At 48.5% G+C, this 27,451-nt stretch overlaps 1 protein-coding gene across 4 annotated transcripts in view; it reads right to left on the bottom strand.

Annotated features, from left to right (window-relative positions):
- The window catches only part of CPA5 (carboxypeptidase A5), a 21,563-nt gene extending 8,300 nt beyond the window's left edge, over positions 1-13,263 (bottom strand). Inside the window, exons 1-5 of one of the 4 annotated variants that reach the window (XM_049643001.1) lie at positions 12,744-13,263; positions 12,176-12,235; positions 11,462-11,673; positions 9,521-9,602; positions 8,348-8,482 (exon numbers count right to left, since the gene is read on the bottom strand). In XM_049643001.1, the coding sequence (XP_049498958.1) occupies positions 8,348-8,482; positions 9,521-9,602; positions 11,462-11,577 (333 nt within the window). In that variant the 5' untranslated portion in view covers positions 11,578-11,673; positions 12,176-12,235; positions 12,744-13,263. Of the gene's footprint in view, positions 1-8,347; positions 8,483-9,520; positions 9,603-11,461; positions 11,674-12,175 lie in introns of all 4 variants that reach the window. The other 3 variants (XM_049643003.1, XM_049643000.1, XM_049643002.1) reach the window with 3 other exon arrangements.
- Between the last annotated feature and the right edge of the window lie 14,188 nt (positions 13,264-27,451).

Below are 27,451 nucleotides of genomic sequence, written 5' to 3'. Positions count from 1 at the left end.
GTATTCTAGAAGAGGGCTCGTGATCTATTGCCAACATTGTTTTTGCCCTCTATGAACACTGCTGAGTCAAGGCTCAAGCTGAGCCACGTACACTGGACCCCCTGGGGGAGCAGAGGGCCCCCCCGACCCACTCTACTCTACCCCCAGGGGGTAGCCTACACAGTTGATGTCCAGGCCATTTGGGAAACCAGCTATGGAGCAAGCTGATCCAAATAATTACAGGACTAATATGCCAACAATCTTTTACTTACTGTCTTAACTGCCTCTTAAACACAAGTATGGATGAACCAAAAGCAATGTCCTGGGTATCATTTGGAGTTGGTACTCCGCCCACACACAGTACTTCTCACTGACCATGGGGAGGGCATACAGTTGGATTGGGTTGCCCTCCCACATCATTCTGGGACACTCTTCCCAGCTTGGGATTCAGTGAGGTGGGCAAGTGCCCTTCACCCCAGGCTCACACCCTTACACTGGCACCCAGGGATAGAGGCACCCCAGCACTCTGCACTGACCGGCAGCATGGGAAGTGCCTCGGCCTCTCTGCCACAAAGGATGCTGGGAAAGCAGAAGACCTCGACCCGAAGTCACACAAGGGAGTCTTGATGATGTCTTGCTTCAGGTAGAGCCTTTCAGTTTACCAGGCATCCTTATCCTCATTATCTCCATTGGTCTGGTCAGATGACCAAATGACAGGGCAGGAGTTCACTATTCATGTTTCAGAGATAAAACAGATTGGAGAGGTGAAGGGACTTAATGGCAAAGCCAACAAGGGGCAAAGGTGAGGTAAGAACCCAGACATCCTATTCCTAGCCTTGGGTTCCTTAAGGCTGGCTAGCTATCAAAACTAAAGGTGAATAAGAATAATAAATGTATATATTATATGTAATACTAAATAACAAACATATATACGCACACATAGATAGATATACATACCTATAGGTATATACTGTTGACCCTTGAACAATGAGAGGGTTAGGGGCACCAACTCTCCCACAGTTGAAAATCCACACATAACTTTTGACTTCCAAAAAACTTAACTACTAATAGCCTGCTGTTGGCCAGAAGCCTTACCAATAGCATAAACAGACAACACATATTTTGTATGTTATATGTGTTATATATTGTATTCTTACAATAAAACAAGCTATAGAAAAGAAAATATTATTAAGAAAATCATAAGAAAGAGAAAATACATTTATAGTACTGTACTGTATTTATCAAAAAAAAAATCCATGTATACCCACACATTCAAACCCAGGTTGTTCAAGGGTCCACTATATGTTTATCTGTGTGTGTGTAGGTATGTATATGTGTGTATATGTACAGAGAGGGCAAGAAAATGTGTAAAATGTTAACAACAGGTGAAAAATCCATCATACTATTCTTGCAATTAAAAGGTGTTCTGAAATAGCAAAAAAGTGTGGTGCCTGGGTGGCTTAGTCAGTTGAGAGTCCAACTCTTGAATTTGGCTCAGATCGTGATCTCACGGTTCATGGGATCGAGCCCCACGTCGGGCTGCGCGCTCAAAGCACAGAGCCTGCTTGGGATTCTCTCTCTCCCTCTCTCTCTCTCTCTCTGCTTCTCCCCAACTTGTACTTGCTTTCTTTCTCTTTCTCTCAAAATAAATAAAAGTAAAACATTTTAAAAAACTATTTGAGGGGCGCCTGGGTGGCTCAGTCGGTTGGGCGGCCGACTTCGGCTCAGGTCACGATCTCGCGGTCCGTGAGTTTGAGCCCTGCGTCGGGCTCTGTGCTGACAGCTCGGAGCCTGGAGCCTGTTTCAGATTCTGTGTCTCCCTCTCTCTGACCCTCCCCCGGGAGGGTTCATGCTCTCTCTCTCTGTCTCAAAAAATAATAAATAAACATAAAAAAAAACTATTTGAAAAAAATAACAAAAAAGCAATACCCTGAGCATAGAAAAATAAGACAGTAAAATGTCAGAAAATACCACTATGAAAACAATGCTTGTTAGGATAGAAAGATTATGATTTCAAGCAATTTTTAAATGTTCCCTATTTTTATATTTTGGCAGCATGCTTCTCCTACTTCAATAAGTAAAATCTTCTAATGAATAAATAATACTAAAACAAAAACAAAAAGGCCCAATGGCTAAAATAAAGTAGCAGCCATGGACTCTTCAGTCCCAGGGCTGGAAAAGAGGCATCACCACCATCCCCGCAGACGAGGCCGTTGTCCAGTACCCACTCACCCTGCTGCCCCAGTCAGCTTGCTCACAACCCTCAAGTTCACAGATTTAAAAATGGGACTGGAGATCGCTGCTTGGGCCTCATTTTCTTTTCTTTTTGGGCACCGACCACACGTTAGGCAATTGTGATTGCAGTGTTTTTTGGCTGAATTAGCTAAGCTGGATACATTCCCACTTGGGCAAAGCTGAGATTGCTGGGCAAGTAAGGAAGCCTGGAGGAGCCTTGACCCTTGCTGGCGCAGGCACCTCCCTGGGACACTCTAACAAAAGGGACTTGTCTTCTCCCAGGAAACCAACGGAAATCTCAGCAGCCCACCGTGACCAGTGTGTGCCCATCACTTTGGGCCGGGCACTACCAGCTGTGGTGAGCAGCCGCAGGGAGCCAGCAGCCCGGGGCTGGTGCACCCGGAAGTCCCCCTCCAGTCCCACCGAGATGAACTTCCTAGGGACTGGCGGAGGACCTGAGGCGGTGGGAAAAGGTGGAGGACAGGGAGGAGAAATTGGGAAGCTCTTCCCACAGCCCAGGGACACCCACAGCAGCAAACAGCTCCCAGGAGGCCATTCTTTGTTCCACAGAACGGCTTGGGGGCAAATGGGAAATGGGCACCAAACTGCAAATAACTTTCCAAACACCCTCACAGCCCTGTGAATGGATGTGACACCCGCTCACAAATTGGGAATGCTCAGCCCTCACAGCTGGGCCCCAATCCCAAGAACGCTAATCTACCCTGGCCTGAAAAATACACAGATGTTGGCTCCCTTCACAAGGCCGAGAGGGGAGAGGGGAGAACTGAGAACGCAGTCTTGCCACAGGCTCGGGGAAGCCTAATTACAGCCCTGTCAGGCTTCTCAGAGAAAAAAAAGAAACGACTCGGAAGCAAGCCATTTGCCTCCCTGGAAGCCATAACCTGACAAGGAAAGTAATACCTTGGTGTGAATTAATTTATGACAGGGGTGAGGAAGGACGGGAACATTAAGCAAAGAACAGCACCTCCAGGATGGAGGAGGGCAGGAGGCCACGGGAGGCCCAGGAAGGGCGAAGCTGATGCCTGAAGGGAACCAGCACTCGGCCGCTGAACTCCAGCCGCGCAGACGTAAAATGGACGCATCTCCCCAGCCCCCCCCGCCCCCACCCCCGCTCCGTGACAGCAGCAGTCACCCCTCCTCATGTGTCCCTGGCCTTCTCTAACAGGCCCAACATTTGCAGTAGCAGCTGCGTGGCTGGTAGCAAATGCAGTCTGTGCCTACGTGGTGGGTGGCTACAGACCCGGGGTTCTTAGCGTGGACCCCCTCAGAGGTCAAGGCTGAACGGGTGGCTGCACTGCCCCAAAGGCAGAGTTAAAACCACCCACACAAACAACAGTGACAACTGTGGAGGCAGATGGCTCAGGAGCAAAGAGTGCAGGGCCCGGGGCCGGGCTGCCTCTGGTTAAATCTTGACGCCATCACTAACGGGGCACTAATCTCTCTGGGCCTCGGTTTACCAAAGTATTCATCTCTCTCTGTGCCTTCAAACATGGGGGTCACGTTAGCACACACTTGAGCACATTCTTTAAGGGGTTCCCGTGAGGCTTAGAGGGGTTAATACACGTAAAATGCTTGGAGAGTCGCCTAGCACGAAGCCATGAGGAGGAGCAAGAGGAGGGTGGCAGGGCGACAGTAATTTGGGGGGTGACTCACCTGTGAGCAAGGTTTTGAAAGCAGCAAGGGAATAAGTCATGCAGGTATCTGCAGAAACAGCATTCTACTCACAAGGACCAGTAAGTGCAAAGGCCCCGAGACGGGAATCTCATCAAGGGCCCTTGGGCAGGAATGGGTCAGGCAAGTTCAAGGAACAGTAAAGAGGTCCAGGTCTCTGGAGCAGAGGGAGCCAGGGGAGGGCAGTCAGTGACGAGGGTGTTGTACTTCAGGGCCATTTTAAGGACTTGGGCTTTTACTCTCAGTTAGGAAGTCGTTGAGGGTTTTAAGCAGAGAAGTGACATAATGGGATATAATATACAATAATAGTAATAATTTTAAAGGACCCCTCTGAGTGCTGTTTTGAGACTAGGCAACAGGGAGGCAAGGAAGGAATTAGGGACAGCAGTTAGAAAACTCTTAGAACAATCCAGGTGTGGGGCTGACGGCGTGCTGGCCCAAGGTGGTAGCATAGCATAGTAAGATCATTTTATTTATTTATTTATTTATTTATTTTAATGTTGATTTTTGAGAGAGTGGGGATGGGGCAGGGGAGGGGCAGAGAGAGGGGGACAGAGGACCCGAAGCAGGCTCTGTGCTGACAGCAGGACGCGAACTCACGAACCGTGAGATCATGACCTGAGATGAAGCTGGACGCTCAACCGACTGAGCCAGCCAGGTGCCCTGGTACGATACAATTTAAAGGGAGAGCTGACGGGATTTGGTGAATGTGGGATGCGAGAAAGGAGTTGAGGACGACTCCAGGCTTCTTGCCTGAGTGACCGGAAGGATGGTGTTGTCATTTCCTGAGATGGAGAAGGGCTGTGGAGGAGCAAGTTGGGGGGGGGGGGGGGGGGGGGGGGGGGGGGGGGGGGGGGGGGGGGCGGGGCTCGGTTGGGAACGGTGACATTTGAGACGCCCGTTAGGCAGGCAGGTGGAAATGAGGAAGAGGCGGTTGGAGACCCGAGTCTGGAGTTCAGGGTGAGTGTAGGAGTCTGGCTGGAGATGCAAGTATGGGAATATTCAGGAGGCTGAAGGTATCCAACGCCGTGATCTTGAATGAGAGGATCCAGGGGAAGTCAAAGGACAGAACTGGGAAATAGGAAAATGACATGCAAAGGAGAGCCAGTTAGATGGGATAACATCCAGGAGAGGACAGTGTCCCGGAAGCCAAGACAGGACATGTTTCAAAGACGAGAGAGCAACCAGCTGTGCTAAATAAGGTGGAAGAACAACGGGCACTCAAAGTTGGCCACTGAGTTGGACGTAGGAGCTGTGGGTGACGAATGTCAAGGGCAGTTTTGGTGAAGTGAGGGGTGGACAGTCCACCCACGGAGAAGGATGGAGGTGGCAAGTATGGCCCGTATTTCCAAGAGTTGCGCTCTTCTCGGCTTCTCGGGGAAGCCGAGAAATGGGGTGATAGCTGGAGACGGGGGGACGGGATCGAGAGAGGATTTTGGGGGGTAAGAGAAATAACTCTACATTTGTATGCTAATGAGAATGATCCAGTAGAGAGGGGGAAATTGGCAAAGCAATATTTACACTAAATTGCATTTTGCTCTAGATGCTCAGAGCCCGGGTGATTTTTGTGTTCTCCGTTGTGCTTTCCCCTATTTTCCAAATTATCTAACATGAATATTTATTAATTTTGTAATCAGAAAAAAGCCATTAAAATCCACAGAGCTGATTGCTCAAGTGAAGCTTTTCCATGGTGACTCATCCTAGAGAAAAAAAAAAAAAACAACAACAACACCAAAACCAAAGGGCTGAGAAAAAAGGGGGAGGTGAAGAAAAATTAAATGCAAATAGAGCTCACTCGGAATCAGATAATTTCTTGCCTGGCCCACTGCAATTTCCTCAGCCCCCTCCTGCCTGTCAGTCTCTCCCTGCTCCTGTCCCCAACTCAACATTGTCACTGTCAGAGGGATTTTTTTTCTTAAATGCAAATCTGATCCCGTCAGAGCCCTCCCATGGCTCCCCCATGATTTTTCGGGATAAATCTCGACCTCTTCACCCAACAGAGGATGCCCCTTGTGATCTGGTCGGGCCTCACTGCCAACAGGGCGGGGGGGGGGGGGGCCCTTCCCCTCCCGGTCCCCCTTCGCCTGCTCTTCAGCCGCACCGTAATTACCGCCTTCTCAGAGCCTCCCTACGTGCAGAGCCTCTTGTCCTCGGCTCCCATAGCAACCTGCTGCACGCCATCAGCTCCATCAGCAAGCTCATCCACTCCATTGTAATCACTGCTTTACTCCCCTCCACTCCCCACCCCCGCGACCCGGCTCCCCTGGATACGGAACCGGAACCGGAGTTCCTGTCTTTGTGTTTCCTGCACCTTGCACACAGTAGGTATCTCCATATCAGTAGATGGAACAAACGAACCCAGCTCTTCCATCTCAAGCAGGCGTCTGATCACAGCTTGGGGGGGGGGGGTGGGCAGGGCGGGGAGCAGGGGACACTTCCCTTCCTCAAAAATCTCCAGCACCCCTGGCCAAAGCGAAAGCCGGAAGCCGGCACCAAGGTTTTTCACGCTCCCTCTCAGCCTAGTGCTGCCGAGCAAACACACCCTCACTTCTTTCCTTTCCTCACATCCATGAATTCAACCAACATTTATTAAGCCCCAACCGAGTGGCAGGTGCCATGGGAGGCGCTAGGGCATAAAGATAGATAAGAGGCCCGAGCCTGGACCTTGAGGGGCTCAGGAGAGGGGGCCCTGGAGACAAAGACCAACCTAATAGCAAGGCCTCTGTCTGGGCACACTCTTTCCGAACCTGCCAACAGAGTCATTGTGGAGACCGTTGAGGGCCCGCTGTGCAAGAGACGCTACGCCAAACGCTAGGGCGGAGAGATCCGGAAGATTCAGAAGAGATTAGGCCCGTGCGTCAATAACCGAACCGGAAGGCTAGAGGCCAAAAACCTGAGTGGTGCAAAGCCTTCCCCTCCTGTTAGCGCCTCTGAGCTTCTCTCCTCCTGGACACCCTCCCCCTCGTCACCACAAATCAACTCAACACGGCAGCCTCCCCTACCCCCCCAGCTCCCTCCAAGCCAAAATGGGATCTTAAGTATGACAATGGGAGCTTGATGCACTGCAGACAGAGCGAGGTGTTGGGGGAAATCCTGCCCGGCTGGGTTAGGGCAGACAGTCCAGGGCATCTACTGACAGGGAGTAAAAACGCCCCCAGAAGGGATTCCAGCCTGGGGACGACGGGGGAGGACAGGCCGAGGAACGTGAAGAGGACAGCTCCAGAGGAGCCAGGGGGCAGGCTCAGAGGTGCCTCTGGGGCCATTCCTGATGTGCAGAAATCAACAGAACATTTTGAGAGACCTCTTCGCATTCTGCTGGCTCAATGCTGCGGGCTTTCAGGGCGGGGCAGAAGCGAGGAAATGCGAACCTGAAGATGCCCGCGTGGGCGAAAAATGAGAATTGAGTGCTGTTTCTTTCCATGTGGTCCCCTGTCTTGTCTGCGGGAGTTTCCCCATTTGGGTTTGTGGGGGATTAATGAGAGGAAGAGGCCACCCCTACGCACTGAGCAGCAAACACATGTGCCCCATGAGGGACAAAGGTCTGGGCATGGATCTGAATGGCCCAGTCCGGTGCGTTCGCGGGAAAGGAATGCCCCTGATGCGTTTATCCCTTGGCATGTGATGTCATGTGTGTGCGCTCCGGGAGACTGGGTTCTCAGAGAGTAGCTGCAGCGCGCCGTGGCTGGGGAGGAATGTCTGGGGCTGCGATCCTGCAGGGGCACCGCAGCATCTGTGGAGGGGTGCGGCCAGAGGCGCCTAACCAGCACGCGGTGCCCACAAGAAGCGCTTTAGGAAGGGGGCTCCTTGGGATACCCTTGAAGACAGAACAACAGAAATAAAATGTCACGGTGAGCTGCGCCGACCAGGGCGGGCGGGGACACTGGCGCGGCCGGGATGAAGGCTCTCTCTCTGTCCTACCCAAGGGTGGGTGTGCAGCCCTCCCAAAGCTATTCCCCTGGGAGGATCCTGCCTGGGAGAGGAGCCTGGGACCTCCTAGTACCGAGAGCCTGGCGGTACAGGTGTTGTGGGACAGCCAGGACGGCAGGGACGGTCAGAAAAGCAAAGGGACTCTTCCAGAGCTGCCTCCCCCGGGTGCCCAGGAAAGACCCGAGCTACCTGCTGCTGTCTCCCTCCTCCCTGGTCTCCTCCTCTGCTGTGAGCTGCAAATCCCCCCACAAGAGGACTCATCCACAAGTGACTGCCACTACCACACGAGGAGGACGTCCCCCCCTCCCCTGACCGTGGGCTCTGTCCTAGATTTTACATATTCTCTGAGAAGTGTGAGGTGTCGTTCCTTCTACAGCAGGTCCACAAGAATGCAGACGGAACTCTAGAAACCTGTCCACTGTGAGCCCTGGGTTGCTTTCTTCTGGGCTGGGCTCAAACCAGAAAGGCACGTGGAAGGTGAAACCCTAGCCATGGTGCTGGGGCAGGACCTCACCTGGATGTCCTTTATCATGACGCTGTAAGCAAGGCCGTGAGAGCCCAGGTAAGCCTTGACATCTTTCAGTTCAGAGAAAGGAACTCTCATATCCACCGGGAGGCTGGGTCTGGCTGGGCCACGCCAGAAGTCCACCTTGGCCACAAAGGAAAGGAAAATGGGATATGTTTAATCACGTGTCCTCATACATGATCCTGTGGGCACCTTAGACAGGCAGACGGTCTTCTTCTCTTAGACTGTTAAAAGGGCCCCAGTTCCAAAATGAAAACCCTCAGGCCGAGCACAGAGATGGGGGCAAACAAAACCCCCGAGCTGCGTTTCTTTCTCCGATTCCGAGCACCCTCGCTCCCAGCCTCCCTCCAACTTCGCCTGGACCCCAAGAACCCTAAACAGTTGCTAAAAGTGAGACAGCTCATCATACGGGGCATTCACATGGACAAGAACCCTGGTCAGAAGGGGGAGGCATCCCTGCCCTCAAGCCCTGGGGAGGGGGGGAGGAACCCGACCTGGATTCCCATGACCTCCAAATGCTACGTCTACTCACCAACTTGGAAAAGGGAGAGAATTCTTATAAAGTGTTATGAGTCCTGGTAGATAGGGGCACTCAGACGAATAGGGACAGGGGCTTTGGGCCACATCCAGAAACACCTGGTTGCTTCGGCAGCCCTCAAACAAAACCCTTCTACTGTAACTGTTGAAGAAAATGTTTTCCATTGTGGAATACTCGCAGAGGACAAACGTTCTCGGAAACAAATGCTCGGGCTGACAGGGACGAACCCAAATAAAACACAGGTTCGCCAAGCTGAGCCGTTTCAGCGGGGGAAACCGATGTGTCCAGTCTGCATACTACTTGGCATCCCACCCAGAGACCTATGTACTCCCCGGGTGGCTTCCGGACATTCCAGTCATTTGTGAGGTGGCCCCTGACAGGGTCTGCTCGGCAGCTCCCCATCTAGGACAGGGGAGAAGGCCAAGAAAGGCCACCCAACTCTCCGGGCGAGTGTTCCCAACCTTTCCCGAAGAAGATCCCACATTTGATTTTCCACGGTGTTGTGATCTTTGGCAGATATGATAGGGGCAGGTTTGGGGTTCGGGGAGCAGGACAGGGGGCTGGAGATGCAGGCCACTGTAAGAAAGTGGAGAACACACTCCCCAGCCCTGAGGAGTCCTCACCTTCTGGGGCTTCAGGCCCTCCAGATCCCTGAGAAGTGAAAGCTGCTTCTCATTTTTAGCCAGGACTCGAAGAACCTGGTCTCTGGAAAGACACAGGGAGGGTGGAGGGAGATGCTGAGACGGCTCCCTGGAAGGCTGGGCTAGGGGACCCTGAGGACCAGGCTGAGGGGACCCGGCAGGAAGGCTGGGAGGCTGGAGGAGACTGAGCAGAAGGACGTGCCACTCTGGGAAGCACGCGAGTCCTTCAGCATGGGACAGCGGTCTCTCCAGACCAAGGACAGACCACCCGAGCCACTAAATAAAGCCCGTCACAACTAGTGATGAACCCAGCAGCAAGACAGGGGAGGAAGTATGGGACAGGAATATGGGAGAATGGAGGAGGCCTGGGAAACAAAAGGAACGAAGGGGAGAAAAGAATAGATACAGAGGGCAGGGGAGACCAACAGTGGCCCCGAGTGCTCTTCGTACAAGGGCCGAAGGCCGTGGTCTGTCCAAACCCTGTGCCCCTTCCAGCCTTCTCTCAAGAGCTTGAGGACATGGAAGGGGAGATGAGCCTCACGCTAACATACGAGAGGAAGCTGAGCCCTTCCCATCCCGGGGGAGAGGCCGCGAGAGGCTGTGCGCGTGACCTCCGGTGTCCGCCCCCCGGGATGCCGCTGACTCCCTCCCTGACTGGCTTGGATATCAGGGAGGATGAACCCCGCCCCCCCAACCCCCTCCAGTCACTACTATGGGGATACTTTGGGGTCATTCCATTAGGTGACGTCTGGGAAGCTGAGAAACATGTCCCTAGAGGGCCTGGGGTAAAATCCTAATGCTTATTCGTATTCGAAGGAGGACAATACTGTATCCATATGGTAGGGATACAGAGTCTTCTGGGGGTTACTAACGTCTTTAAGAATCAGAGAAAACCAGGGGCACTTGGGTGGCTCAGTCGGTCAGGTGTCTGACTTCAGCTCAGATCATGATCTTGCAGCTGATGAGTTCGAGCCCCATGTCGGGCTCTGTGCTGACAGCTGACAGCTGGGATCCTGGAGTCTGCTTCGGATTCTGTGTCTCCTTCTCTCTCTGCCCCTGCCCCACTCACGCTCTGCCTCTCTCTTTCTCTCAAAAATAAATAAACATTCAGAGCGCCTGGACGGCTCAGTCGGTTAAGCGTCCGACTTCGGCTCAGGTCATGATCTCACGGTTTGTGGGTTCGAGCCCCGCGTCGGGCTCTGTGCTGACAGCTCGGAGCCTGGAGCCTGCTTCGGATTCTGTGTCTCCCTCTCTCTCTGCCCCTCCCTAGCTCATGCTTGCGCTCTCTCTCTGTGTCAAAAATAAATAAACTTTTAAAAAAAATTTTTAATAAAAATAAATAAATAAATAAATAAACATTCAAAAAAGTTTTTCAAAATCAGAGGAAACCATCCCCCCAGAAAAAAAATAGATAAACAATTTTACATATAAGCAAGAATCGGGGGAATCTTGGAGCCCTGGAAACTTCCTCATGGGCTGCAGATTAAGAACTCATGCTGTGGAGGGGGGGCGGGGGGGGAGGTGGCGCCTGGGTCTGACTTCTGCTCAGGTCATGATCTCGTGGTTCATGAGTTCAAGCCCCGCATCAGGCTCTCAGTGCAGTGCCTGCTTGGGATTCTCTCTCCTTTCCTCTCTCTGCCCCTGCCCTACTCGTGCTCTCTCTCTCTCAAAATAAATAAATAAACTTAAAAAGAAGAAGAAGAAGAAGAAGAAGAAGAAAGAACTCATGTGGGGAAGGACAGTAAGACAGCTGCTTGTCCCACCCTTGAGTGTGAGAGTGGGAGATTATGGACCTGAATGGGAAGTGAGGTCCCAACTCCCTCTACTTTGACCAGGTCCCAGGAAGACAGCCTCCTCCCTGCTGGCACATCTGGTCCCCAAGCTCTCAGCAGCCCTTCCTCCCACTATGGAGCAGCCACTCACCCTGTGAAATTCATTTGGCCCAAAGCTGCTGCCAGAATAAAGCTGAAGACCAGGAGCGTCCACCTGTCCACAGGGGACAGCCCAGGGCCCACGCCTCCTCCAGGGGCCCCCTGCATGCTTCTTCCTTCAGGCGAGCTTCAAGCCCTTTCTTCGTGCGCAGGCATGGCCGAAGCCTCAGGACAGGACAGCACCTAAAGGCCGGCAGGCCCGGCCTGAGAAGGGGCGTTAGGTTCTCTCTGGGGGAGACCCAGCATGTGGCTCCCACACGCAGGGCCTTGACAGAGCTAGGGCCACCCCTTCCCACGGCTAGGCAAATCCCCTCCTGGCAAGAGGAAAGAGGAAAAGAGGAAGACGAGGCTCTTGGCTTTCCTTCCTCCCTGGAGGTTTGCTGGGCCAGCCTCTGGTGAACATCAAGTCCTCCTTCTCCGGAGAAAGAGAAGAGTAGCTGGAAGTCCCCAGGAAACCACTCCGTTCCTCCCTCCTCATTTAATTCTTTTCTTTTGCTCTCCTTCTCCCTCCCCATCCGCTCACGCTTCCCCTGGGCCACGTCCCCCTTACGCATAAGGGTGTGGACGCCATTGAAAGAACACCGGGTTTAGAGACAGGGACCATGGGCTCACTTCCTGTCTAAAAGACCTCGGGCAACTGCCCTAATCTCTCTAAGTCTCAGTTTACTCATCAGTAAATGGGGTTAATAATACCTCCCCTCCCTACCTCACAGGGGTTGGGGGGAATATTAGATGAGACAACGTGGGTGAACTGGCTTGGCAAAGCCTGCAAAATAGAATGTATTATTATTTCCAAGCATTAACTCTTAGTCACAGCTGCATCTTAGGTCAGCACTCCAGTTGCAGTGGGGAGAAGGGGGACAGAAGGGAATAGAGAGGGGAACAAAGGAAATCCATATAGCACGAGAAGGAATTCAGTGAAGACTCCCTTTTCTCTATGTTCAGCTGGCCGCCATTATGCCGGCACAGGTAGTGGATTTTCTGCCAGACATGAAGGTCACTGCAATCATTATAGTTCTCAACAGACAGCAGAGTCAATTTCTCAGTCCTGCTGAAGGCCCACACAGCCCCCTTTATGGGCTGGGAATAGCAGGAATAAAGCCGAGGCCAGCACACAAAGCAGTCATATTGGAAGGAGAGAGTGAAAGATGATGTGTGAATGGTAAATGATGAAACTAACAGAAAATCCACAGGAGGCGGGGGGCGGGGGGGAAGGCAGAGACTAAATCCAACAAAGTTGTTCAGCAGAGGACGTCAACAAAAGGCCACTTAACTGTCACCGGCGATTCTCAGAAGCCCCCCTCCCCATCCATACTTTCCCAGAATGGCCAATTAACTGGCCATGTGTGCAGAGAGGGGAGCTCTTTTATTGACAGAATGCCCTGCTCCCACACCCCGCCGGACCTACTCCATTATTTCGTGGTTCAGTTGTTCAGACATGCCAAACTCTCCTAGAACCCTGGCTTTGGGAACTCTCAGACAGAAACATTAACAAAGGGTTTAAGGACCTAGAAAAGAAAGCAATTAGGCTTTCCACCCAAGTAACATTCAGCCTTAGTAGAAACAGGAATAAAAGAATGTCCTAGTAAACAACAGCTCAGGAATTTAAAAGAAAAAAGTGGGATGGTGCTAGGCACCAAAAGTACCCAGCATCGTCTCGTTCAAAAGCATCATTTAAGTCACTAATAATAAGACAACTATCCCTGTATTTGGTTTAGGGGTGGGATGAGAGAGAGAGAGAGAGGGAGAGAGAGAGAGAGAGAGCGAGAGCAAAAGAAAAAGAGAGAGGAAGAGAGAAGAGCACTTCGGAATTCTTGAGAACTTCCAGTAGAACTTTCTGTGATAATGGAAATGTTCCGTGCCTGTGCCATCCAATAGGATAGCCACTAGCCACTCGAAATGTGGCCAGTGAGACTAAGGAATTGAATTTTTTATTTGATTTCGTTTGAATTAATTTCACTGATTTAAATACCACGGTGGCTGATGGCTATCATATTACACGGTACAGTTCTATGGGAATTCACTAGCCCTAAAGCAGTGCCTTCAATGGCTGGATATGAAGCAGAGACACAGAGCGGGGCTTGACTTAATACCTAATATTGGCTTCTAACCAAAAAATAATTATTCATCTAATCATTTACTCAATAAGCGTCTACTGCATATCTATAATGTGCCAGGCACTCGCTTACTAGGAATAAAGTATGGGAATAAAACAGAGAACAATACAGACCTGGACCTTAGATTTCTAATGGGGTGAGTAGACAATTAGTTTAAAGAGCATATAAATAATTGTAAAAATATAGCTGGCGTATGTGCTCTAAGGCGCAAATACAATCTATCATGAGGACAGATAACAAGGACTCTGCACGCGCTGAGACGGGGAGAGTTTCCTGAAAGAAGTTTTGTTGGAGGACTTTTACCTCCCGTGAGTGGGTGGTTTAGACACCCAAACAACCCTGCCCACATGAAACATTTTATCCACTAAAATTCTGGATAAAATGAAATATTTTTAATAACTTTTAAAACATATCACTGAGGGGCGCCTCGGTGGCTCAGTCGGTTAAGCATCCGACTTCAGCTCAGGTCAAGATCTCGCGGTCAGCAAGTTCGAGCCCCTGTGTCGGGCTCTGGGCTGACGGCTCAGAGCCTGGAGCCCGCTTCCGATTCTGTGTCTCCCTCTCTCTCTGCCCCTCCCCCGTTCATGTTCTGTCTCTCTCTGTCTCGAAAATAAATAAACGTTAAAACACATCACTGAGTGGGCATGAAAGTAAGAATCTACAGATCCCCAAAAGAAGTAAAAGGCAGACATCAGAGAAGTCAGCAAATTCTCCCCACGGAAGAGTTCCCTCAACCCCAGAGTCCTTGATCTTCCTCCTGGAAGAACATACCTAGCGTCTATGGCCATTTTCCTTCTGCTTGAAGTATAGCTCTTAAAACTTTCCTTTCGTGATAGTCTCCGTTTCCATTTGTTTGAAATTTTTGTTATCTTGCTTTCATTCTTAAAAGAGTTTAACTGGGTATCAATTCCAGGTTGATTATTGCTTTTCTGTCAGCACATTGGAAACATCCTCCCACAGTCTTCTGGTTTCCATTTTTACCGTTAAAAGGTAATTAATTCGTCTATTCACTGTTCCTTAGTAGGTGATCTTTTCCTACCCCGGGTTGCTTTGGAGATCTTCTTGTCTTTGATGTCCTTTAGTTTTACCTTCATGTATTTATTCTTCAGCTATCCCAAATAGATCTAGAGACTCAATGCAATTCTGGTCAAAAACCCAACCATTTCACCAACTGTCACAAGCTGATAAAAATGTATACCAAAAACACGAACAAACAAACAAGCAAACATCCTAAGAAGAGTCAAGACGATCCTGAAGAACAGAAGACTTTCTCTGCCAGACAGGAAAACATATTGTAAAGCTATAGTAATTGAGACAGTATGGTATTGGCACAGAGAGAGCCCAGAAACAAACCGAAGCATATTTGGAAACTTCATTTTTCACAGACTCGGCACGGCAGATTACTGTGAAGCAGACAGACTATTCAATACGTGTCACTGGGACAATTGTAGGTATAGATGGAAAAACTGGAATTCAATCCCTATTGCACCACATGTAAAAAGCAATTCGAGGTAGATTCAAATACTTACAAGTAAAAGGCAAAACTATAACACACTTGGAAGACAACATAGAGAATATCTCCTGACACTGGCATAGGGAATGATTTTTCTAAATAAGACACAAATGGGAAAAAAAAAGAACATAAACCTTCCCATAGAGGGAAGGATGGATAAAATCAAGAAAAGTAAAGTTAAATTAAATTTTAAGAACTTCTGTTCTTAAAACCCTTGACAGAGTAGAAAGCTGACTTCAGGGGCACCTGGGTGGCTCAGCTGGTTAAGCATCCAACTCTTCAATGTTTATTTTTGAGAGAGAGAGAGACAGAGACAGAGATAGACAGAGACAAAGAGAGAGTATGAGGGGAGGAGGGGCAGAGAGAGGCAGACACAGAATCCGAAGCAGGCTCTAGGCTCTGAGCTGTCAGCACAGAGCCCGACGCAGGGCTCGAACTCACGAACTGTGAGATCATGACCTGAACCGAAGTGAGGCATTTAACCAGCTGAGCCACCCAGATGCCCCAGGAAGCATCGGATTCTTGATTTCAGCTCAGGTTGTGATCCAGGATCATGGGATCAAGCCCCACCTCAGGCTCCATGCTGAGTGTGGAGCCTGCTTAAAGTTCTCTCTCTCTCTCTCTCTCTCTCTCTCTGCCTCTTGCCCCAGCTCGCATGCGCATGCATGCACTCTCTCTCTCTCAAATTAAAAAAAAAAAGAAAAAAAAAGAAAGCCGACTTCAAACTGAGAGGACCTATTTGCAACACATAAAACTGGAAGTAAACTATTGATATCCGTGATGTACCAAGAACACCTGTGCATTAACTTTTTTCACAGGCAAAATATATGAATGCCATTTCACAGAAGATGACTCACAAGTGATCTTTTCAAAACATGAAAATTTGTAATAGGGGAAAGCAAATGAAAACTGCACTAAAATTACCGTATCACACCAACCAAATTGGCCAAAATTAAGAAGTCAGTCAATAGCCAGTGTCATGACAGCGAGGATTGCGGGCGGGGGGGGGGGGGGGGCAGCAACTTTCATTCACTTCTGGTGGAACTTGGATGAAATTACCTCGCAAAACAGTTGTTTCCTAGTAAAGTTGAAACGTTACCGCACACCCTACGCCCTGACAATTCCACTCCCACCTGTGTGGCCTGGAGAAACTCTTGCTCATGGTTACCAGCTATATGGACAAGACTGGATAAATGGGGATGTAGTTAGTCGTGTTCCTATAGGACACAGCAGAGTAGAGGAAATGGACCCGCTATAGCTACATGCATCCAGTGGATGAAACTTGGAACCATAAAGCTGAGTGAAAGAAGTAAAATCAGAAAACATACCATATGTTTCCATTTAAATGCACTCACAAACAGGTAACACTAGATTGTTTAGGAATATGTGCACACAGGATAATTATAAGGAAACAGAAGGAAATTATTAGTACAGATTAGTGGTTTCATCTGGAAGAGAGAAGGGAGTGCCATGAGGGGCACATGCAGGCTTCTCACAGTGTCAGGGTCTCATTCTTAAACTGAAGTAACAGGATTTTATTTTTAAAAGGCTACGGACGTTTTATACAGGCTTTTGTAGGATATACTTCCCAATAAAATCTATTTCAAAGGAACTATGGGAAAGCTAAATTCTTATTTTGCACAATGAGAAATCAATAGAAAATGCCTAAAACAGAAAAATCAAGAAGTAGCAATATAAACACCTTACCTAGGCTTATGGATGTGAATGTCAAGTCTAAAAGAATTCAATATGGTTGTCGCTGGAGAGCAAGACGTGGGAAGGAGGAACGAGGGCTTGGCTGCTTTTTATAACAAGTCTTATGAAACTATTTGACTCTTTAAACACTGTACCGTATAACCAATTAAAATAAAAGTCAAGTTCAAAATGTGGCATCGCAGAGGCGCCCGGGTGGCTCCGTCAGTGGAGGGTCCGACTTCGGCTCAGGTCATGATCTCGCGGTTCGTGAGCTCGAGCCCCCCACATTGGGCTCCACGCTGACAGTGTGGAGCCTGCTTGGGATTCTCTTTCTTCCTCTCTTTCTGCCCTTCCCCCACTCACGCTTTCGCTCTCTCTCAAAATAAATAAATAAACTTTTAAAAAATCAAAAATAAGGGGCGCCTGGGTGACTCAGTACGTTAAGCGTCTGACTATTGATCTTGGCTCAGCTCACAATCTCATGGTTTGTGAGTTCGAGCCCCGCAATGGGCTCTGCACTGACAGTTCAGCGCCTGCTTTGCTTGGGATTCTCTCTCTCTCTCTCTCTGCCCTTCCCCCACTCCTGCTCATGCTCTCTCTCTCAAAATAAATACACTTTAAAAAATAATGAAATAAAGGGGCGCCTGGGTGGCTCAGTCGGTTAAGCGTCCGAATTCGGCTCAGGTCACGATCTCGCGGTCCGTGAGTTCGAGCCCCGCGTCGGGCTCTGGGCTGACGGCTCAGAGCCTGGAGCCTGCTTCCGATTCTGTGTCTCCCTCTCTCTCTGCCCCTCCCCCGTTCATGCTCTGTCTCTCTCTGTCTCAAAAATAAATAAACGTTAAAAAAAAATTTAAAAATAATGAAATAAAATAAAAACAATAAAAACTTAAAAATTAAAAAAGAAGCATTGGATACCTAGAGTAGTCAAATGCACAGAGACAGAAAATAGAAGGGTGGCTTCCAAAGGCTGGTGGGGGCAACGGGGGAAGTAGTGTTTCATTGGGGCAGGGTTTCAGTCGGGGTAGATGAAAAAGTTCTGGAAGTCGATGGTACCGACGGTCGCACAACGTGAATACACTTAATGCTGCGAAACCGTTCGCCTAAAACGATGACAGTGGTAAATTTCACGTTAGGCCTATTTTACAACACCAAAAACTTAAAGCTCAAAAAAAGGGTGGCATTTGAGCTGAGTTAGGTAAAGATACGAAGGAGTTAACCAGCCGAAGCTGGTGGGGAGGTTGCAGGAAATCTGATTCTTGCCCTGAATCCCTCTTCATTAAACGTATTAATTCCCACTTTGGTTGGGGACCTCCCTGAGGGTCTCCAGAGATGGCATGAGGTGCTCCAATATTTACACATAAAACTCCCAAACTAAATTATGTTTGATTTCCAAAAGTCCCCTTTGGGCGTGTAACGGAAATAAATATATCAAGTGGAATCTTAAAACACAGAATAACAGGAGTGTCATCGTTCACATTACAAAAGGATCCTTTGATTAACAAGAGGATTTACTACAGTTTCTTAACTACAGCCAGCTCCCCCCGGTACACTCAAAATGTGATTTAATTAACAAAAACCAGGCTTATCCCACCTTCGAGACACATGCCAGACAGGCGCTTTCCAAGGAACTTGAGCGATGAAAATCCAAGAAAACAATAACCCCCCCAAAAGGTGGTTAATGCTGCTCTGGAGTTTCCAGATCCACTTCATGGTTCAAAACCCCACACTGGGGCCACCTCCCCGGGGAAGCCATAGCTGACTCACCACACTTTTAATTTAGCTGATCACGCCTTGTGCCCCCCTCTCCACCATCACAAACCGCATAGATTCTACTTGTTTGCAAGCATCAGTCTAGACATGGAACAATCTCCTTGGGTCATCCTCACCTATGTGACCCGGGAGCCCTGCGTGCAGCCCAGGCCACTGGCCACGGCCTACCTATTGACTGATTCGCTGACTCCCTCGTTCCAGTGAGCACTGCCCAGAGCTTGGGGAACCCACACTTGCCTCCTAGGCCTTCGCCCCTGCCTGTGCCACCAGTTCTGCATCCATCCACTCAGAGCTCCCCAACCTTTGCTCTGTTCTGCTCCCCAGTTTTAGTTCCCTGGACCCCATTCCCACCCGCCACAGTCAGAGGCCTCACCTGGTGTCACCCTTAAGAGCAGCCCTCCAATACCAGGGTCTTGCCTTCTCCTCCCCTAGGACCGGTGTCCGTCCCTGAACCTAGACCAAGCAGTTGGTGACGGGCTCTTAGGCCGCCCTTTGCCACATGGCTGCCTTCAGTTGGGTACCCAGTTGGCCGCCTCCCAACTGCACTACACCTGCTCCCTTCCGCACTGGTCCGGCCACCCACCAAGGGAGCCCAGAGCTACCCCCACTCCCCGGCTTCCACCTAGTCTCTGCAGGGCCGAGGGTTTGTCCGGTGATGTGCTCTGGCTCCCAGCCCGCTGTTCTGGCCACCCTGTGGCTGAGGGTCTGGCCACCCGGAACCCAGCTAATGACCACTGTGATGTGCCCAGGACCACAGCCCAAGAGCCTGTCCCCAGGAACACAGAGGGTTGGCAGCCACCACTGAGGAAGCCACTTCCTGCTCTTTGGAGAAAGGGTGACTACAGGCCAAGGGGTATAGCTACAGCCAGGGCCAGCCCCTTGGACTGGAGAGCCACCTGTACGGCCCTGTGAGGAGCTCAGGAAGTCCAACTGTGTGGAAGAAAGGTGAACGTGACCCAAACACTTTCCCTGCCAAGGGGGCGGCAAACTCTTTTGTAGAAAGGGCCCCAAATAAATCATAATAGCTTTGGGGGGACCACAAGGTATGAGAGAGCAAGTGTTCTCACTGAATTATCTTTTTTACATGTAAAAATATAGAAACCAGTCTTAGCTTTGGGGCTATAGAAAAATAGGTAGAGACTAGATTTAGACTGCAGGCTATAGTTTGCCTGCTCCTGGTCTAACGGAAGAGGCAGGCATTCATTTATAAGACTATGAGAAGCCATGACAGAGCTCAAGGGAAATCAGAGCCCCGTGTTCAAAGCATTCCCATCAAATCCAATGATCTCCAAAAGTGAGGCATTCGCTCCTATTGGGGGGAAAGGAAGAAATTATTAAGACTTCTGTGTACTTTTGGGGCGCCTGGGTGGCTCAGTAGGTTGAGCAGCCAACTTTGGCTCAGGTCATGATCTCGCGGTCCGTGAGTTCGAGCCCCGCGTCGGGCTCTGTGCTGACAGCTCGGAGCCTGGAGCCTGCTTCAGATTCTGTGTCTCCTTCTCTCTGACCCTCCCCCATTCATGCTCTGTCTCTCTCTTTCTCAAAAATAAATAAACGTTAAAAAAATTAAAAAAAAAAAAAGACTTCGGTGTACTTTTATCTCATCCTTTTTATTTCAATTTTTGTTTGTGTTTTGTAAAATACATAGTACAATGGTATTTGCACAGGATTTCTAGGTAACTACGTATGTTGGGTGTGATATGCTAAATTTTTTTTTTTAATGTTTATTTATTTGAGACAGAGAGAGACAGACAGACAGAGCATGAGCGGGGGAGGAACAGAGAGAGACCAAGAGACAGAATCCGAAGAAGGCTCCAGGCTCCAAGCTGTCATCGCAGAACCCGACACAGGGCTCGAACCCACGAACCGTGAGACCATGGCCTGAGCCGAAGTCGGACGCTTAACCGGCTGAGCCACGAGAGCACCCCTAAAAAGTTTTCCTTATATGGGTGCAGGATGAAAAACATCTGAAGAATCCTGGCCTAATGATCAGGGACCGATTTATCTCGGTCATGCTTTTGTTTCTGTAAGTGGCTCTCCTTTCACATTATGTTGGATGGCAAAATCTGATTTTTTATTTAAAATGTATTTAAGTCAATGTGGACAAATATTGAAGAATTTCACTATCCTTGAAATCAGTGTATTATGCGGCCGGGGTGCGGGGGGGGGGGGGGCTATTTTTTGACCACTGCTATGATCAAGGTTCTCTTTTTGGAACCTGATGTCTGGTGGGGATTTTAATCTTTGCTGTTCCTTTTTGTCACTAAGAGTAAGAACCATCCTCCTCTGGCAGGCCTTTGGGATCAAGAATTTTAAAACTAATGCTGGGTCCATGTTAACTTCAGGCTCTCTTTGACTGACACCAATTATATACTAACATTCCCTCTGCGTGAGGAATAGTCTCTTCTACAACAGCAGACTTCTGTGCAGTAATGGAAGGACCGCAAGCGGGCGGCCGGGGGACCACTTGTCAGTGTAGCTTCTCAGTTTATTTGATTTCACCTAAACAGCAGGGTTCGTGCGTTTCGCCCATATTTTGTAAAAATTAGTGGAAAATGTAAACCAGTGCCCATGATGAAACAATTGAGGTGAACCTGATGCAACTGAACTAACGATGGAGATTGACATTCTCGCAGGAAATAGCCTCGTCAGACATTTGTTGGATTAACCCAGGTAGCGAGGTATTGATTTGGGCAGAAGAACAAAACTATGAAAGATGTTGTCCAGAGCTGTGAAAGCTCGAAGAGTCTGCCCTACCTTCGAGCTAATACGTTAGCCTGCCACAATTTCATGGATGCCGGCGGCAGAAACAAAAATCCCGGGGCTGGAGACACGGACTTTGTCACTCATGGCAATATCGGTCTTTGTGCCAGTTCCGTGGGCCCCCTTTCCACAAAGGGGGGCCAGGTGACACCTTCACGGGGAGTAGGGCAGAATCACAGAAGAGGAACCGTGAGCGAAGGGAACCCAAAACCTTTTATGATTTCAGTTCTTTGAATCTGGTGTGATCCAGGCAGGTAGAAACGTAAGTGATCCGTGGAGAATCGTCTCCCAACCGATGTGTAAAACACCGGGGAAAGGGCCGTGGAAACCGGGTTTAAAACAGAAGGTCTCGGCCTTGGCTGTCCATCAGCATCACCTGGGCAGGTTTTTACAAAACCAATGTCTAGAGATTGTTTTCACTGATCTGGGATGGAACCCAGGCATCAGCAGTTTACAAGAGCCCCCGGGTGATTCTGATGTATAGACAGGGTGGAGTCCACCTGTCCGAGAGATTATGAGGTGAGAAGTAATTAGTAATAATCATGTTTAGCTCAGGGCCTCGCAAACTTTGCCGGGTATATGATATGCGTATATTTACCTGGGACTCATGTGCAACGCAGATTCCGATTCAGTGAGTCAGAGCAAAGCCAGAGATTCTGACAAGCTCCCTGGGATAGCCAGATGTTGGCATTCAACTTTGAGTAGAAAGATCTTGGCTCACTGAGAATATACTTCTCATCATAGTCTGGGTCTCCTGCTAGACTTTCATACTTTGGGCCTTTATGTACAGCTGTGTTCAGGAATTTCTCCTGTATGAAAGGAGAGCCTGTTGCTGGACACGGTTCTCGCAATTAGAGTAAGGCCTATCCTTTCTCAGGACCACAGAAATACCCTGGGTGTTCAGATCATGACAAACTGTTTGAAAGATACCTCAGGGGGGTTGAAAATCAGAGGTTTAGAACCCAGGGCCATTAAATCCTAAGCGACCTTATGTTGCCGAACCGTACGTTCCTCACATATTGACGAAGGTAAGAGTTAGGGAAGAGTCCACAAGTTTGGATCCGAGGGTCAGAGAAATAACAAGCAAAATCCTGGGGTTGCCTGGCTGGCTCAGCCGATGAGTGTGTGACTCTTGATCTCGGGGCTGTAAATTCGAGGCCCACACTGGGTACAAAGATTACTTAAAACTTAAAATTAAAAATTAAAAAAAGGGGCACGTGGATGGCTCAGTCGGTTGAGCGTCCGACTTCGGCTCAGGTCACGATCTCTCGGTCAGTGAGCTCAAGCCCCGCGTCGGGCTCTGTGCGGAGAGCTCAGAGCCTGGAGCCTGCTTTGGATTCTGTCTCCCTCTCTCTGCCCCTCCCCAGCTCACGTTCCGGTCTCTCTGTGTCTCAAAAATGAATAAACGTTAAAAAAAATTGTTTTAAATAAATAAAAAAGTTAAAAAAAAATTTTTTTAAGTAAAATCCTGATATTGCTGGAGGAAAAGCCACGTCGGGTTTGAGTAACTCAGGAAAACATGGATCAACTTGTTATGATTTCTTCTTCTATTGGGAATAAGGGAAATATTTCTGGACCGACTTTTCCTAATCTCCTCGTTTCATTTCGAAAGGTCATTGATGGCATTGGCCTCTGAGGTCTCCGAGCTGGCATCTATACCCTTCCACTATCCTAAAGCCTTGGCAAGGGAGGAAAACACCCTCCCCAGGGCCAGTGCTATTCGTTACCAGGCCTTCCCCAATCCAGTAACCTGTCTACTATCCGGCTTGATCAAATATCTTTCTGGCTACGCAAGTCCCTCACTTCTTTTCCAGAGCAAATGGAAGGGCCCAGACCTGCCAGGTACTAGGGAGCCTGAGGACACAGAGAAACATGCCTGTTAAATATTGATCCTACTGATGGCCCTAGGCAAGAGGGGGGCGGAAGAAGATCCGGTGCCTTCTGCTTCGACGTGCCTCCTTAACAAGTTAACGCCTGTCCGCCACCAGCTGCCTCTGGAAGACTTCTAGAAATACCACGTCACAACAGTGGGCTAGGTCATCCTTCCCTTTCCACTGGGCCTGGCGTCTCTGAGCTCCCTAACAGAGATTTGCTGAAATTGGAGAAGGGCTTTGCTTTCCCTGATCTCTGTGTTTCCCACATCCATCAGAAAAGAACAGTGCCACGGCAATGTACTCAGAGCTGAAGGAGGGAGGCCGCCTCAGACAGCTAAGTGGGAAGACGACGCCGGGCTTCTTTTGGATCAGGTGTGAAACTGACACCGCGTGCAGATATCCATTCAATATATCTTTGTGATGCACCAGTATATGCTTCGGTGCTAGGGATCCAAAATAAATAAAACCTTGGCTCTGCCCTTGAGAAAATTACAAGCCTCAAATCTGGGTTAACATTTTCCTAAGGTTAGGCCAAGTTGTTGAAATACTCAAACAGAATGTATCTATTTGCTTGTTGAGAGAAGTGGGCATTTTGTCATCCAGACTTTGAGAGCTAATAGTTAAAGACAGGGCTTGGTGGTTCTGTGGGTTGTCGAATCCCAGTGAAAGGGCATAAAGACCCTGAACAGTGAAAATAGCGTTTCGCGTCCATTCTGGATGTTTCATCATAATTTGAAAATTACCCGCAAGTTCTCCCTGGATGGCAATCTCGGGTGTGGGTACAAGAGGAGCAGACCCATAGGACCCACACACAATGCCCCTCCATCGTGGTCGTCATCAGCCAGCAGTGGCAGCCAGGGAGGGAGACCTAGCTCCTGTTTCCTCCCCACATCACTGCAAAACGGGAAACAAAGGTTTGAGGAGCCAGGCAGAAGATACAGGGTTGTGAGACCAGAGGCACTGAAGGAACTCAGTGGATTTTAAAGGTATTCAAATTGCTTCCGAAGCAACAACCTATCGTGCTGCTCCTGAGCATCCGCTTCATCACCTCACTTCCGTAAAACTCCGATTCCTCATCAGTCAAACAGGGATAGAAACAGCCATCCTGCATATGTCACCAGGTGGTTGTGATAATTTAATTATCCAATATCTAGACAAGCATTTTGAAAACTATAAATCATTACAAGAATGTACAAAATTTAGCCCATATCAAGTCTTTCTTATCTCTGAAGGCTTCATTTATGCTCTCTCCGAGAACTTAGCCAGGCACCTGCGTTCCAAACTATTCTCCAGAATTCCACTGATTAATATTTGTTGGAAAAAGTCCCCTCTTCCTGCTGCCCTAACTTGTTGAGAGTAGGGCTTATGCAATTGTTAACTCACTGCCCCTGCAGCAAATCAAATCAACAAATATTTACTAGCTGCTGAGCTCGACCTTGTAGGAGATACAAAACACACACACACACGCACACACACACACACAACCATGAGATTCACTTTTTGGATTAAAGGAGAAAGCTGCCCAGCTGCACCACAGCACCCATACACTGTAGAGGAGGAAAAAACTGTGCTCTCTGGATGCCCCCAATACACCTGGAGCTTTACCTCAAATACAAGAAACAGCTGGTGTTCATGATTTAGGGCCCGATACAAATAGTAGAGAGAATTTATTTTCCAAGCTGTCTGGTTTGGCAAAATTCCAGAAGTCATCAAACAGAAAGATAAGGATGATGATGATAACAATACAAATGATTCTTCACAGTCGGTCCTCGTATAGGGACCTAAACAATGTGCAGCCTACATAGGATATTCCAGAGCCAGAACCTACCCTCAACTTCACTTGCCACAGATTTACCTTACGGCAGGGTCTTCCCAGAACCTGTAAAAATCAAAGGTGGCCCCATAGACTTGACATTGTTGGAAGCTGGACCTGTAACGGCTTCAGGCAATAATCCTTCGTATTAACCCCGTAGAAGGGCATCAAGATCTATTTAACATGAGAAATCAGCTCCCAGAGAAAGAACTCCAGTATTTCAAAACCCATGTAATACTAAAAATGATTTAGCATCCAACTAGTGCCTTTTTGTGAACTGTTGAAATCTTTGTCATTAAGCCTCATGAAAAATCTAAAGGATGATGTTAGGGGAAATGCCAATAACCTGATTCGTAAATGAATTTCTACCACTTGGTGAGAATAATAATTCAAGCTAACACATACCACATAACTTCTACCAGGTAAGGTGCTTAATACTTTAATGCATGAGCTTACTGAATTCTCTTAATACACTACTGTAAATACCACCATTATTTTCATTTTAAAGATGAGAAAACTGGGGCGCCTGGGTGGCTCAGTCAGTTGGGCATCCAACTGCTGATTTCAGCTCGGTCATGATCCCAGGGTCATGAGATTGAGCCCACTATGAGTGGGCCCTGCTTGGGATTCATTTTCTCTCTCTCTCTCTCTCTCTCTCTCTCTCTCTCTCAAAATAAATAAGCTTAAAAAAAGAAAAGATCAGGAAACTTGAGCTCCCGGAAATTACATTAAGACCCAACGACCTTCATGGCCAAGAGCAGGAGCTGGGCTACTCTCCTGCTCCTCACCATCTAGAACAGAAGCAGATGTGGTCTGTTTGTCAGGCCCCAGGTGGCTGCAGCTCAATGGATGGTTCTAGTTTCAAGTGGGCAACACAGGCATAATAGCTAATCTCATCGGCAGCCATGGACTGTATCCCTCACCCTGTCACCTACTTCACAGAGGTCTCTTTTTGGACCCCAACAAGACTGGGTGTAAGACTTAGGAATGGCTCGGCAAACCCCACCCCACCCCCAGTACTGCAAAAAAAAAAAAAAAAGAGGACTCAAAATACTTTTTTCCATTATCAATGGATTATCCCTTTTCCATCCCCACTGGTGTCCTTAATAGTGGAAAATTCCATAGAGACTGGTTTGATGAGGTATGAAAGCCTTTCAAAGTTCAGTGTGTTTCAGAAATTTAAGTTGTGTCCATGAATGCTTAATGGCTCAAGCCTTCTCTTTTTCGATGGGGTCTTCACTTAGAGAACAGAAAATATTATTTGCCAGAGGCAAGAAACATACTGCTCTTGAGATTTTTCCACCTGCAAAATGTGGATAATAACATCTAGCCCACATGTTTCATACAGCTTGGGGAGTACAAAAAGAATACAAAGAAAAGAGTTAAGAATAATTCTATAACACAAGCCCAAATACCATCTTCTCGAACTTTCCCAATCTACAGACCCCACCACTACACATCTCTCTCCTCACAGCAGCCCGTCTTCTTTTATTTATGGCAGCTCTCAGTAACCGAATTAAAATTTTTCATTTGTTTTCAGGAGTACTTTCTGTCTCTCCAGCTACAATGAAACTCCATGCAAGAAGGGATTTTGTCTTCTTGTTTGCCAGTGCATTGCCAGCATCTAAAACTGTCCCTGGCACACACTAGACATTCAAAAAATGCATATTGATGCATTGTGACACAAACATTTCTTTGTTGAAATCTGTATCTTTACAAACATTTTTAAAACCGGACTTCAGGTCCACAGAAATAGATTAATCATAATCCTTGGCTAATGGCATGTTCCTCATTGATACATGCGTGGCCCTCTTTTATGATTTATTTCGCTGTTGAATTAGTTTGGTTTTTTTTTTTAAATCGGGTAAAAAATACCTGAAAAAAAGACAGAACCTACAACAGAAGCTAAGGCCCTGCATTTAACCCTAAGGTTCCTACCCCTAACTCATCCTCCTGCCCCTCCCCATCTAAGGTAATCATCATTCAGAACCCAGGCTCTTCATTTCCTGTTGTCTTATGTCTATGTCCCTGGAAATGGAGCTTGAGATGGGAATCCTGTTTAGGTGACTTATTGAGGGAGTTCTCAGGGGAAGGGGAGTTTGGGAAGCAGGACAGGGCAGAGTAAAAAGGCTAAGCAAGGATGTGGAATCAGGTGGAAATGGTATTCAGAGCTCTGGAGCACACACTGCCCCACGGTATGACCCTACGTTGAGGCAGAAGATGAGGTGTTTGTGCCCCAGAGTCAGTCAATCATTGGCTGACATTTGGGGAGGTGATACAGAAAAAGCAAGTGCACGGCTTCCTGGGTGAGTCAGCCCCCAGCTGGCTAGCGGCAATTCTCCAGAGAGGAACGGAGCTGCTGGCAGAAAACACTCATGGCAGCTGGGAATCCGTGCACTTGAACAGGAACAGAGGTCTGAGCATGTCTCCTATCTTTCTT

The sequence above is a fragment of the Panthera uncia genome, chromosome A2 (genome assembly GCF_023721935.1).
Source record: "Panthera uncia isolate 11264 chromosome A2, Puncia_PCG_1.0, whole genome shotgun sequence".
NCBI classification, from domain to species: domain Eukaryota; kingdom Metazoa; phylum Chordata; class Mammalia; order Carnivora; family Felidae; genus Panthera; species Panthera uncia.
Note: the sequence above shows the minus strand (reverse complement) of the source record. Positions and strands in the feature narration are given on the sequence as shown.